This window comes from Leguminivora glycinivorella, chromosome 13, assembly GCF_023078275.1.
Source record: "Leguminivora glycinivorella isolate SPB_JAAS2020 chromosome 13, LegGlyc_1.1, whole genome shotgun sequence".
NCBI lineage: Eukaryota > Metazoa > Arthropoda > Insecta > Lepidoptera > Tortricidae > Leguminivora > Leguminivora glycinivorella.
The window spans coordinates 14,557,765-14,571,993 of record NC_062983.1 but is presented as its reverse complement, the minus strand read 5'-3'; the positions used below and the strand labels follow the sequence as shown (position 1 = coordinate 14,571,993).

General features: G+C 51.8%; 1 protein-coding gene across 1 annotated transcript; it reads left to right on the top strand.

The window, feature by feature from the left end:
• The first annotated feature begins 5,730 nt into the window (after nucleotides 1-5,730).
• Nucleotides 5,731-6,836, top strand: LOC125232903. The gene is made up of 4 exons (XM_048138737.1): nucleotides 5,731-5,853; nucleotides 5,936-6,037; nucleotides 6,116-6,233; nucleotides 6,315-6,836. The coding sequence occupies exons 1-4, from the start codon at nucleotides 5,767-5,769 to the stop codon at nucleotides 6,803-6,805; spliced, it is 798 nt and encodes a 265-aa protein (XP_047994694.1). The 5' UTR covers nucleotides 5,731-5,766; the 3' UTR covers nucleotides 6,806-6,836.
• The last annotated feature ends 7,393 nt before the right edge of the window (nucleotides 6,837-14,229 follow it).

Sequence of the window (14,229 nt, the reverse complement as noted above, 5' to 3'; positions counted from 1 at the left end):
TTCACCTTCGGACTCCATTTGATTTCTTCTCCCAGGAGGCGAAGAAGCGGCGGGGGAGCTGAGTGTTGCCGGTTAGGAGGGCTTGCGTCTTCCCGACGTTCACCGATAACCTCCACCTGGCCAGCCAGTCGGGGAGCTCGTCTAGGGATCTCTGAAGTTTCTTGGCTGCGTGTTTTGCGTTCACCGATGCAGCGAAGAGTGCCGCATCGTCCGCGTAGAGGCCGAGCTTGACATCCCCGGTGACTGGGAGGTCGTCGGTGTAGATGGAGTAGCAGGTCGGAGACAGGACACTGCCCTGTGGCACGCCCGCCAGGATCGAGCGTTCTCCGGAGATGGCGTCTTCTACCTGGACATGGAACCGGCGGTCCGTCAGAAATGATGCTATCACCCTGACGATTTGCCGGGGGACCTGGGTCTTCAACATTTTGTATAGCAGCCCCTCGTGCCATACCCTGTCGAAGGCTTTTCCATATCCAGGCAAACGGCTGCAGTGTAGTGGCGCTTGTTCATCGTGTCCGTCAAGAAGTGGATCACCCTTGAGAGTTGCAGTGTGGTGCTGTGGCCGCTTCGGAAGCCGTACTGCTCCGGCCGAATCTCCAGGTGAGGTAGGAGCTTCCCCAGGAGGAGCCGCTCGAACACCTTGGAGAGGGTGCTGAGCAGCGTGATTGGCCTGTAGTTCTCCGGTCTTCCTCGGTTTTTTCCGTTCTTTGGGATCATGATCACCCGGCCAAGTTTCCACTCCGTCGGGTAGTGGCCCGTGCGCAGGATGCCGTTGAACAGCCCTGTCACTGCCACTATGGATCTAAGCGGCAGGTGTCTTAGGGCTGCGTTCGGGATCTGGTCCGGGCCCGGGGCTTTTCTGGGGTTGCAGCGTCTGAGGAGGCGCTGAACCTGGCCAGGTGAAAAGAAGACCGGGTCTTCTTCTTCATGTTCTGTGCGGCTGCTCCAGGAACCTCTCCAAGTGCTCCTCCTCTGGTGGTGGTGTTCTGGGTTCTTGATGGGGTTTGGTCGGAACTGCTCGGCCAGGCACTCCGAGAAAAGCTGAGCCCTGTCCTCGGCTTTATCTGCGCTGGCCTCGGGAGTCAGTGAGGGGGCGAACCGGGTCTTTCGTCGTGCCCAGTTGTCGACATAGGCGGTGGATGGAGGGGACATCCCCTCTATTGACGAAATGTGGTTCTCCCACCTCTCGGAGTCGTAGTTTATCAGCTCTTCTCTGACCTTCCTGACAAGGTCATTCAGCTCTGCTTTTATTGTCGGGCATCTGGTGGTTTGCCACCTGCGTCTCGTCTCGTGCTTTCGCTTGATGAGCTCCTGGATCCTTCGCGGGAGGAGAGGGCGTCTCCCTCCGCTCTGGACGGTGTGCGAGGCCTTGTTGAGCGCGTCGTTGATGCAGGTGGTGATGGTGGCGGAGGCTGTCTCGACATCTTCTGCTGAGGACACCGCCATTATTCGGGTGCTTCCTTCGATGGCTTCCAGGTAGGTGTCCCAGCAGATTTTCGTTCTGGGTCGGGTGGAGAGCGCCTTGACCGGTAGTTCCTCCAGGGTGAGGAGTACTGGTCGGTGATCGGACGGCAGGTCAATCAGTGTCTCCAGCTCCATGTTGGTGGTGATGTTTTTGTGGATCACGAAGTCTATGACGTCAGGGGTCCCGCCCCGATCGTCGTAGTGCGTCGGCTCTCCGGGTCCCAAGACGTCGAAGTTGTGATCCACAGCGGCGTTGTATATAGCCCTTCCCTCGGTGGTGTACTGCGCCGAGTTCCAGGCTGGGTGCTTGGCATTCCAGTCCCCCGCCAATATGACCGGCATTAGGGGGTTGAGTAGTTGGCGGATGTCTTGCGTGAGGGTGCCAGATCTTCCGCAGGGGCGATATATGGAGTATATCCGAAGGTCGTGGCCCGAGACTCTGATGTCGACTCCGAGCGCTTGCACGGAGTCGAGGGGCTGGAGTTCCACCGGCTGGTGGATGATGGACCTTCGGATAATGACTGCGAGTCCCCTGTAGGCTCTGCCGTCGGGAAGGGCTTCCTCCTTCCTATATACGAAGTAGCCGGGGCATTTCAGGGCGGTGTCGGGGCGCAGGAGCGTTTCTTGAATGAGCATTATATCTACGTCGCGTGATGCCAGGAAGCGACGTAGATGCTCCATCTTCTGATTTAGCCCCTGCGCGTTCCAGAAGACGATTTTCAATTTCTTTTTATTGAGGGTCTCTGGGCTGAGAGTGAAGGGCGGCTGTGAGCGCCTGAGCGACTGCGGCTAGCTGCGCCACTAGGGCGGCCAGGTCCGGGCAGCGGCAGGCGGGAGGTTGGCGGCAGTGGTGGTGTTAGGGGCTGCTGCGGGTTGGGCTGGAGCTCCCTTTTCTTCTTCTTCTTTTTGTTCTTTAGCGGGATTGGTTTGGCCTTGGGCTGGCCTGGCTCCTTCATCTCCGCTCTCGATCTGTGTGCCCCCTTTGGGTGGGGGGGTTGGCCGTCGCCATCAGAGTTGCTGGCGCCGATTCTTCCACCGTGGGCTTGGGGATCGAGGCGTTGGTGGTGGGGCCTGGTCTGCTAGGGTTGGGGGCAGTACTCCCAGATAGGGCAGTACTCCCAGCCTTGGTGTTCCGCAGCTCTCGCTTGTAGACTGGGCAGTCCTTACTGTTGCTGGGTGAGGGCCCCTGCAGTTCTTGCAGGTGCCCTTTTCTGATTTGGGGCGCGGTGCACTCGCGTTGTGATGGGGTTCAGCGCAGCGGACGCAGGCGAGTTCCCGGTGGCATCCGTGGGAGGAGTGACGGAAGCCTTGACAGTGGTGGCATTGTTTGGGCCCCTTCTTGCCCTTCCATGCCTCCACCTTTACTCCATGGATGTGGAGAAGTTCGGTCACCCCGTAGATCGCTGGCGCGTGGTCCCGGGCTGGTCCCGCTAGCTGTACGAAGTAGATACAGCCAGGGCGGCCCGCCCTCCCGTTGATCTGCTTGGCGTATTCTACAGGGTGTCCTTTCTTCTCCAGAGGTCGTCCATCAGGTCGGGAATCGGCGTCTTCGTAGGGAGGCCCCTGATCGCCACCTTGAATCTCTTCTCGTCTTCCAGCCCGTAGACATGGAAGAGGGGGACGATGGCGGCGGGGGTTCTCCTTCGCTTTGGCTTCTGCATTTAGTCTGATGGCCTCTTCTTGCAGCTCCGTCAGGTGGTGGTCGATCAGGCGGTACTCCTTCTCCGACGCTGGTTCGAAGCGGACACCTGCCCCCATTGGTTTGGAGAACGGGATTCTCCGAGCTTGTCCGCGATGTCTCTCAGGACCCTCGGCCAATCGGGGAGAATTTCGGCGACGATGGGAGGGTATTTGGGTTTTTTGTTTTTTTTCTACCCTCCATATCGTCGTCGCAAGGCTGCACTGCACTATCGCTCTTTTTAGTGCTTTCGTTTTTTTTTTGGTGCGGTGTATTTTTTTTTTCTTTTTGAGTGGCAGCCTTGCTGCCGAGGGTCGTGGAGCCACCGTCTGGGGTGCCGGAGCCCGAAGGGAGGGCTGCGGTGGACGCGTAGCTGTGGCCGGGGGTTGATGAGCCCATAGTCCCTGGTCTGGGGGCTGCGGGGCGAGCGGCGGTGTCGGTGGGGGCCTTTGTGGGGTCCCGGGTCGACTTCGCAGGGTCTGGCTGCTGTCGAGCACGGAGTCGGGGATCGGTCGGCGGCGAGATGTTGGTGCAGGACCTTTTCAGATCCTGCCTGGCTGTGGGGCTGCCGTGTAGCTTCCTCTTCCCTGATGGGGACGAGAAGAAGTCCTGCGCCTGGAGCTCGTCGAGGATGCGGCGCAGCGGTTCGTCTTCGGGCTTCAGCTCTGCAGTTTCCCCGAGAGAGTAGGCCTGGAGTCTCAGGTACGCGCCCATCCATTTAAAAAATGGATACGGCATGTAACCCGCCTCCGCCAGTTTCGATACTAGCTCACGGGTGTGCACTAATATCTCGCTGGGCGAGGCCTCTCCGGGGATCGGTGAGAGCGGGCGGCTGGAGAGGGCCGCAGCAGTAGCGGCGTCGGTGGCGTTGGCCAGGTTGTTGATGAGGGCGGCGATCTCGTCTTCAACGGCGGCGCCAGTAGAGCTGTTGGCGTCGTCGTTCTTGGTCGGAGCGGAAAAGTTGCTAAGTTGGCTGTCGTCCTTCCCCGCGGCGGCGGGGGGGTCGGCTGCCTTCGGCAACTTTTCCGTCGGTAGGTCGAGAAACTCGCGTTTCGACCTACCCACCCCATCTGCGGGGACGGGGGGGGTCGCGAGTTTCTCCGTCGGTGTGGTGGGTACTTCGGAAATCGTTAATTTCGAAGTACCCGCCCGACCCGCGGGGTCGGGGGGGCTTCGGCCGTTCGTCGGCCATCGGGCGCAGTCGGTGTCAGGAGGCGGGTCCAGTGCGACGCATCGCTGCCGCTCGGCACCTAGCTCTGAGACTTCTTCCTAGGTGATTCTGTTTGAGCAGGGCCTAGGAAATGTGAAGTCTAGAGCCGGGGCGATCGGCAGGGCAGCGTAGAGTGCAGGTATTCCCCTCCGGCGAGCCGGGCGCTATCCGGCAGAGTTTTTCCTCAGGAAAAGTCGGCAGGATCAGCAGGAGCAGCAGGTAGCGTCCGAGCAGAGCGAGTGGATCCGGGGGGCTGTCCAAGGATTCGCGCCCGGAGGTCAATCGGTTTTATTTTATTCGCGACCCGCGATCTGTCACGCATGCGCAGAGGCGCCACTGGCGCGCCGGCGCACCGTTCCCTGCGCGCATGCGCGGGATACCCTTTTCTATCTCTTTCTTTCATGTAAATATTATCTCTTTCTCTCTTGATTCAAAATTGTATATAAACAAGCGTTTTGTAAATAAAAATTCATTCCCTTCTGTACATACAACCTGGAGTTTTACTACAATACCCTAATGGCCTAACCTTCGCCATAAAACTAATAAGTTCAGTAACTTTTTTTTATGATAGTGGGATTAGCCTGTATTTCTGTAACACCAGGGGCGGCTCACTTCCGCGATTCTATCGTCGCGCTACAAGTACAAGTAATCAGGAGTGGCGCGCGTTCCCGCGGAACGCACGTTCGCAATTTCTATTGTTACTTTATGTCGCGAGTCTTTCTTAAGGTTCATATGCGATGTCCGCGTGTGGAATGGCTAATAAAGCTTAGTTAAATGGATATCACGAATAAAATAGGACAATCTTACAGACTTACTATTGATTAAGTCCCACGGAAAATTTCAATAAGGCTTGTGATTGATTAAACAATCCAACGGAAAATTTCAATAAGGCTTTTTTACTGTTTTATGATGTTTTTATTTTTTAGGTGCTTTGGTTTTACTGTTAAACATTTGAACAATAAATAATAGATAGGTACTGTATATATACCTAGAAAGTACCTATCTACCCAAGACTTGAATATAATAGTATATTTATTTTTATCCGAGTATTAATTCGTTTTAATCAATAGGCAACCCTATCGTCCGACGCTGCGCACGTGCGGCTCGTTTCTTTGTTAGATTTTGTAGGCATTTAAAAAGGCGGCATTTCGTGAACATCAAAGCAGTGGGCCTTCTGTACTTGTAGTATTATATATTCTATGGTAACACATATATGCGATGGTGTCAATTGGCCCAAAATCGAATAGGTATAACATTTGAGAGTTAGGGGCGTGGCTATATGAGGACGAGTGGTGGGGGTAAATAGCTTCTATAAATACAATCGTAATCATAAATTTGCACACATTTCTCTCTGACGTGTCAGACAGACAGTTTCAGTTGCAGATCATAATCGATAGTTCAATTTCTTTGAAAAATGTCTTCTGATATAATTCAAACGCGTAACACAGTGCCCCGTAAGCGGGGAAGACCCGCAGGAAGAGGTCGAGTTTCTCTTACTTTAGTAAGTTTTCACTATTTTATTTTTAATCTTTATTAATATGTGTATATATTATACTTAATGTGATTTTCTATATTTGTTACAGTATGAAAAACGAGCTCTCAATGCGTCGTATGAGAAGGAGAGAAGAGCTGCTATGAACGAAGCTCTAGAAAATTTGGCGAAAGAGGCCGGTGTGCAGAGTACTGTAAGTGTCTATTTGTTTTTTGTTGTCTTATTTTTTTTTGTATTTTTGATTTTCTAATAATTCTTGTGTTTGTTTCAGTTGTCTGTTCCGGACCTGCTAGCGGAGGTCTCGACGCTTCTACAAAAGTCGATGAAGCGCGACAAATACTGGGACGCTGAGAGACTGCGGAAAGCCAATGAGGACCTGGAATCTGAAAGTAAGTTGCCCCGCTAATGAAATAGTTTACTAAACTTAGTGTTTTCACTTAGCATTGTTCTCATGTTTTTTTCTTCCACAGTAGAAATGTTGGAGTACTGTTTTCCGACGGAAACAGAGCCTAAGAGGACATGTCCAATGAAGAGAAAAGTTGCTGATTGTGGCTGGCCGAGTCCTCCCAGCAAGCGGGTCTCGACAAGTCCATCTCAGGAGCCTGTGCCGGTTTCGACATGTCAGCGAGTGCTGCCACGACTAGTTCGGCGCGCTTCTGCACCGGACACGGGTTCCCAGCAATCCCAGCTACAGACACGCCAAGAAGAGTCCTATGCTTTCCCGTTGGCTTGTGTGGAGGAACATCTTTCACCACATTTCCCCGAAGGCGTTGGATGTTCATCTTTGGATTCTGCGCCGTCTCCAGTATACTGCAGCATTGTGGAGCCAAGTGCGAAGAATGAAAACCTGGCTGAGGTGGCCAATTTTGGTACTATAGATGCAACTGCAGGTGCACGGGTCTCCTTGAGTCAGTTCGACTTTTGGGCGACGGAAGAAGACATCGTCTCGCTTTATTTTTAAGTTGTAATTAGTATAGGATGTAAAGTTAATAGTTAAGGATGATTTTATTATTTAGTGAATAAACTATGTTTCATTTACATATTTTTTTGATTCAATCTCTTAAATCTTCACCTGTTTAGTTCTTCACTATTTAGTTCGATAAAATTTATCGCATCAGTGCATCCCTATCGCTCATATAAATAGTGTGACATGGACGGCCCTTGTATTGTTTTATTTAAATATTATAAGGTTTATTTTAACATTAAGACTAAACTAGCTGACTGTTTGTTTGGAGGGAATCATTTAGGGTAGGTAATAGTTTCCTAAATAATAGGGTACAGTTCAGTACACTCCCGTGCCCCCAGATACATAATTATGTGAGGTATGTTAATTGTGAATCTTGCTATTAAAAAAATTTTAAAACAGGTAAATGCTTTTATTATTTTTGTAATTTATCCAACTCCTGTCCTTACCGACCCATAAGCGGCAACCCACACTCAGGCGACGCACGTCGTAAGACGCGGTTTTTTTTAAATTACACTCGGGCGGCGCGTCGCTGGCGTCCGTTCCGCGTCTTACGACGTGCGTCGCCTCGCCTGTGTGTAGATAGTCCCTTAGATGACAATTAAAATCAAAACAATTAGAATATAAGTACCTCAAAACGTTAAAATGGCACATATCGCCACTACTTTTAAAAAACTTGTATCTTCGTCTGTCAATGAAAAGAAAATTGTAGTAAGTATGTATGGAATGCATATAGACTTACTGCGTTTTAACTTTGAGGAGCAGCGTGAGATACTAGATTTTTTCAAAGTAGTGACGATATTTGGGATTTGATCGAGATAGTTGTCATGCGAATCTTTATCAAAATACTACTTTGAATGGAAATATCTACTTAGAATAATGAACCTAAATATCAAGTTCAAAACAATTTTCCTAGAAATTCTTTATAAAGTTCTACTTTTGTGATTTTTTTCATATTTTTTAAACATATGGTTCAAAAGTTAGAGGGGGGACGCACTTTTTTTCCTTTAGGAGCGATTATTTGGTATATCTTTTGAGTATTATATATGCGCGGGTATTTTATAAGTATTAGTGCAATTACTTTGATATTTGGCAGGTAGCTTCTTATTATTATTTTGTTATCAGAAGAATGTGCAAGCGCAGATTACCTCCACTGTTGATAACGGGTGGGGGCGTAGCTTGCAGCGATAACGCGATGCTATTGGGCGAGATAAAAAGGGAAAGTTGCATAATTTAGTTATTATTAATAGTTATTCATTGGCACAGGTAGGCAGACAGACTTGTCAAACCTAAAAGTTATTATTATATAACACTCCGTCGGTTTTGCATCGGAAGTTGAAAACAAGAAACTTCCTTCAAAACTATAATAAAACTGTGGGGATACACATAATATACATATACATAGATTGACATGTGTAGTGCAGTCCTTGAAACAGTACTGTTCTGACAAGAACAGTGATGTTAGTTATCGATTGTGAAACATTGAAGTTTGCTCTGAGAAGAACAGTTTTGAAGTTGCTCTGAGAAGAGCATTTTTTGGATTGCCCTGAAAAGGACAGTTTATCATCGTCCTGACAAGGACAAGACATTCATCGGAGCCTGCAGCATCCTCGTCGTGTCTTCATCTTCAGCGGAGAAACACGCAGCGGAGCGAGGCACGGCGCGCGACGACGCGATGCGCACTCCACGGCAGCCGGCGGCGAAAAGGATTCGCGCCCGGAGGTCAATCGGTTTTATTTTATTCGCGACCCGCGATCTGTCACGCATGCGCAGAGGCGCCACTGGCGCGCCGGCGCACCGTTCCTTGCGCGCATGCGCGGGATACCCTTTTCTATCTCTTTCTTTCATGTAAATATTATCTCTTTCTCTCTTGATTCAAAATTGTATATAAACAAGCGTTTTGTAAATAAAAATTCATTCAGCATTCAGCTTCTCCACATCCAGGGGATCAAGGTGGAGGCATGGAGGGGGAAGAAGGGGCCCCCTCAGTGCCACAACTGCCAAGGCTTTGGCCACTCCTCACATGGCTGCCATCGAGAACTCGCCTGCGTCCGCTGCGCCGAGCCCCATCTGGCGAACCAATGCACCAGACCCCGCGACCAGAAGGCAACCTGCAAAAACTGCGGGGGCCCACACCCAGGCAACCACCGAAACTGCCCAGCCTACAAAAAGGCCTTCAGGATGTGGAAGGCCGGGAAGACTGCCCTCCTGGCCCCTCTACGCCCGGGCCCCGCCACCAGAGCTTCGGTTCCTACCACCACAGTGGAAGAAACAGCACCATCCTCATTGATGGCCCCAGCCAACCCCCCCCCAAAGGGGGCACCAGCAGCACAACCAACAGCAGCTGCCACAAAACAGAAAAATAAAAAAAAGAAGAAGAAGACTTCTCCGACTGAAGCCCCCACTGCCAAGCCAGGCCCAGCCCAGCAGGCCAAGCAAACCCCTGCACTGGCCACCACCACCTCACCGCCTACCGCCATGCCCGAGCTCGCCGCAATAGTGGCTCAGCTCGCGAAAGTGGCACAGGCGCTCACAGATGCCCTCGCCAACTCCAAATCGCCATAATTGCGCACCTACGCGTGATACACTGGAACGCGCACGGGCTAAAGTCCAAGATAGGACTTTTACGCCATTTCGTCTCGGCGCAGAACGTGGACGTAATGCTGCTGAGCGAAACCTTCCTGCGCGCTGACGCCCCTCTGAAGATCCCAGGCTACGCCGTATACCGAAAGGAGGAGGAGACACAGAACGGCCAAGCGTACCGGGGACTGGCAGTACTAGTTCGGAGATCCATCATCCACCAGCCGGTGGAATTCCAGCCCCTCGACTCCCTTTACGCCCTGGGAGTCGACATTAGAGTCACGGGCCACGATCTTCGACTGTACGCTATCTACAGACCAGGTGGCCCTCCGCGTCACCTCCAACGAGACCTGCTGAAGCTTCTAAGTCCCCCAATGCCGATCCTCCTGGCGGGGGACTGGAACGCCAAGCACACGGCATGGCACGCGTCGAGGCAGTGCTCCGCTGGCCGTGTCATCTACAATGCAGCAGTGGACCACAACTTCGAGGTGTCTGGACCCGAAGAACCGTCACACTACGACGCGCACGGGGCCGACATCATAGACTTTGCGGTCTACAAGGACATCACGGCCACCATCCGTCAAGAGGCCCTCCCTGACCTGCCTTCGGACCACCGCCCGATCCTGCTAACACTGGAGGACCTCCCCATCAAAATCAGCTCACGACCAAGACGCCGCATCTGCTGGGAGACCTACGTCCAAGCCCTGGAGGGGAAACCCCAGACCATGGCAGTCTCCTCAGCAGAAGAAGTGGAAACCGCAACCATAGCAATCACCACCGGCATCCAGGACGCACTTAACACCGCAGCGCACACCACCCGGCGAAGCAGGAGAATATCTCCCCTACCTCAAAGGGTGCTGGACCTCATCAAGCGCAAACACGTCCTGAGAAGAAGATGGCAGGTGACCAGATGCCCTACACTCAAAGCCGAACTGAACGCCCTGGTGAAGAGAGTACAGAACGAGCTAATCGACCACGCAGCAACGAGCTGGGAGGATCACATTGCGTCCATAGACGGTGATGTTCCCTCCATTCACCGTCTATGCCGTCAACTCGGCGCGACGCAAGACCCGATTCGCCCACTCAAGGACTCCCAAGGGCACCTAAAATACAAGGCGGAAGATAGGGCGGAAATCTTCGCCGAATGCCTAAGCCGCCAGTTCCAGCCTAACCCAGCAAGCAACCACCAACACGTCGCAGAGGTCAACGAACACTTGGAGAGATACTTCCAGCAGCCGCTGGCAGCAGAAGACAACCCGGTCTTCTTCACCCCCGGCCAAGTGCAGCGAGCTCTCCACCGTTGCAACCCCAAGAAAGCCCCGGGCCCCGACGAGATCCCAAACACGGCGCTCAGAAACCTGCCGCAACACACAGTTGTGGCGGTGACGCGCCTGTTTAACGGGATCATGCGCTCGGGCCACTTCCCGACCCCGTGGAAACTTGGTCGGGTCATAATGCTCCCAAAACCTGGAAAGGAAAGAGGAAGACCGGAGAGCTATCGTCCGATCACCCTGCTGAGCACCCTCTCCAAAGTGTTCGAGAGACTCTTACTGGGAAAACTCCAGCCCTACGTAGAGCCTCGCCCAGAACAATTCGGCTTCCGGGAAGGGCACTCCACGACGCTTCAGCTGACCAGGGTCATTCACACAATGACTCACGCCAGGAACAAGAAGGAGTTCACCGCAGCCGTATGCCTCGACATGGAGAAGGCCTTCGACAGAGTGTGGCACGAGGGACTTACCTACAAGCTGTCGAAGACCGAAGCACCCAGGCGAATTGTCAAGGTGGTGGCCTCCTTCTTGACAAACCGCCGCTTTCAAGTAGCGGTGGAGGACGCTATCTCGGAGGAGCACCCGATCCACGCGGGAGTTCCGCAGGGCAGCGTACTGTCACCGACCTGCTACGCCCTCTACACCGATGACCTGCCAGTCGAGCCAGGAGTCATGCTGGGCCTCTATGCTGACGACGCGGCACTCTTTGCCACGTCCATGAACCCGAAGCAAGCGGCCAAGAAGATCCAGAGGTCCCTCGACGCACTGCCCGACTGGCTATCCAGGTGGAGGTTGTCGATCAACGTGGGAAAGACCCAGGCACTACTGACTGGAGACTCCAACAAACCGCCACCACGTCTCCGACTCAATGGAGAGAACATAGCATGGGCGCCGAAGATAAAATATCTGGGAGTTAGCATCGACCGGCGCCTATCTATGAAGCCCCACATAGACGAAATCATCAGCCGAGCAAAAACAGCCAGAGCCAAGTTGAAGCCCATATTTCTGAGCAACCTCCCCCGCCGCACGAAGCTGGGGATAGCTAAGACCTATATACGGTCCCGCCTGACGTACGCAGCGCCTGCCTGGTACGCACTAGTATCAGACTCCCAGAAGAAGCGTCTGCGTGCGCAGGAGAATGTGACCCTGCGCCTGATTGTGAAAGCTCCCCGCTACGTGCGGAACGTAGACATCATCCGGGGAGTGCAATGGCAAAACCTGGATGCCTTTATCAGCAGCATGTCCAAGAAGATGTTCGCGAGAGCTGACACATCCCGGCACCCACACCTACAAGGGATCGCGCCCCTACACGCTCGCCCGCCGGAATTCCAGTACCGCTGCCGGCAGCGCCCACTCCCCAGGAGCCTGGTGTTGCCGGAAGAAGAGTACCAGCCATAGTAGGAGAAGAAGAAAAGAAGAAACACAACAAAAAGCCATGACAGGCCACCCCTGGCCTGACAAGGTTAACGCCGCCTGAGTCCTTTTCAAGGACAGCGAAAAGACCCGCCCACTGTCGTGGGCGGCGGAAAAACCGCCGAAAATCCAAATCCAAGGATGGGAAGGCCACCGATGTCCTAATAAGGCACATCGATGAAGACTCGTTCGTTCGTAAAAATTCATTCCCTTCTGTACATACAACCTGGAGTTTTACTACAATACCCTAATGGCCTAACCTTCGCCATAAAACTAATAAGTTCAGTAACTTTTTTTTATGATAGTGGGATTAGCCTGTATTTCTGTAACACCAGGGGCGGCTCACTTCCGCGATTCTATCGTCGCGCTACAAGTACAAGTAATCAGGAGTGGCGCGCGTTCCCGCGGAACGCACGTTCGCAATTTCTATTGTTACTTTATGTCGCGAGTCTTTCTTAAGGTTCATATGCGATGTCCGCGTGTGGAATGGCTAATAAAGCTTAGTTAAATGGATATCACGAATAAAATAGGATAATCTTACACAGACTTACTATTGATTAAGTCCCACGGAAAATTTCAATAAGGCTTGTGATGTTGGGACTTAAACAATAATATAATAGATAGGTACTGTATATATACCTAGAAAGTACCTATCTACCCAAGACTTGAATATAATAGTGTAACGCGAACATTTACCAAAACGTATAAACTCAGTGCAAACAAGCTTAGTTTAACGGGCCGCTACTAGATGGCGCCACCGGTACTGGTTTTCCGAGTGAACTTAGCAAATATTTAAGTGTTCCCGTACTCTTAAAATTCTAAAACCTAGTGCAACATGTGTTAACGGGTGCCTAGAATTTTATAGTAATCATGTCAATACGTACCTCTTAGATAAAATTCCTCAAAATTGTTAGTTTGGCCGTCCGTCAACAGATGGCGCCACGGGTACCAATATTGTGATATTGAACTTCGGTGTTTAAATATTTAAAACATGGAACACGGTTCCCGTAACTTGTATATTTTACTGAAGTAATTAGTAAATGTAAAGATTGTAAATAAGTAAACAAACATGTAAAAAACAAACAACAATGTTAGTACTAAGATCAACTTGTCTGTTACACACAAAGCTCAATAGATGTCGCTGTGCTGTGGCGCATTTCAAAGTTAGTTGTCGCTATTAAGATTTTTCCTGGGATAACGACCTCATGTACTGAACAATGTTTTATTTGTGAATTAGCTAGGAGTCAATTGCGCACACATAGTGTACCGTTTGGGACCTTTGTAAAGCCATTTGATTACGTCTACCACGCTCCCCTTTGCGCTCGTCGGTTGTCCTCAAGGACGCTGTACGGCCTTTGGAACCTCGATAGAATAGGTATTTAGCAATTTTAGCATAGTGTTGGCTGAATAAACGCCTAAGACTGCTACACGCCGCCTTTTCCTTCGCTCACGCGCACGCCCCACCCCTCTACGGATTTTCATCCTCTACATCTGGCGCCCAACTCGAGGCCGTGCTGTGACGTCACGAGGTTGATGACTATCGAGACACGAAGAGCGAAGATTTTGCGGGAACAACGTGTAGAAATGGCTGTTAACATGTCAGAAGGACAGTTCCAGCAGCTATTGGAGGCGATCACCAGCGCTGTACGTCCTGCTCCGCTGCCGGTTAAGCATAGCTCCTTCGCGAAGGCAACTTTCTTCTTCGTCGGAAAACGGGATCCAGCCTGCTTGCAACCGTTCCTGACAGTAGCTACGTGTTTCAAACGTCTCAATGACGCAATACGTACTTTGCCTCTACAAGCGACCGCTCGAGAAGCGGTGAAAGTTGAAGTGCTGCTACCAGCCACAACCACTACCTGTACTGCGACAACCGCGACAGCAGCGCCAGCGCCGTCTCCGCCACCGCCCGTCAACACTTGTTATGGGTGCGGTACGCCAGGCGTTGTTAGGAGCAGTTGCCCGAAGTGTGCAGTAGCTAAACACTACGGAACGCACCTACAGTCTTATGGAAGAGGGGGAGACCCAGAGACTACCCCTGTACCAGCAACCGGAAATGAACGCGGACGTGCTCCCACACTGACTACAACTCAACGTCGACTTTCCTGTCACTGCGCCGGGTCGACTGCAGTTCCAGAGGGGGAGACTGTAACGCGAACA

Coding starts and splice junctions, on each gene's coding strand:
- LOC125232903 (XM_048138737.1), top strand. CDS start 5,767: ATGTCTTCTGATATAATTCAAACGCGTAACACAGTGCCCCGTAAGCGG. Junction 6,038..6,115: donor AGGCCGGTGTGCAGAGTACT/GTAAGTGTCTAT, acceptor TGTTTGTTTCAG/TTGTCTGTTCCGGACCTGCT. Junction 6,234..6,314: donor TGAGGACCTGGAATCTGAAA/GTAAGTTGCCCC, acceptor TTTCTTCCACAG/TAGAAATGTTGGAGTACTGT.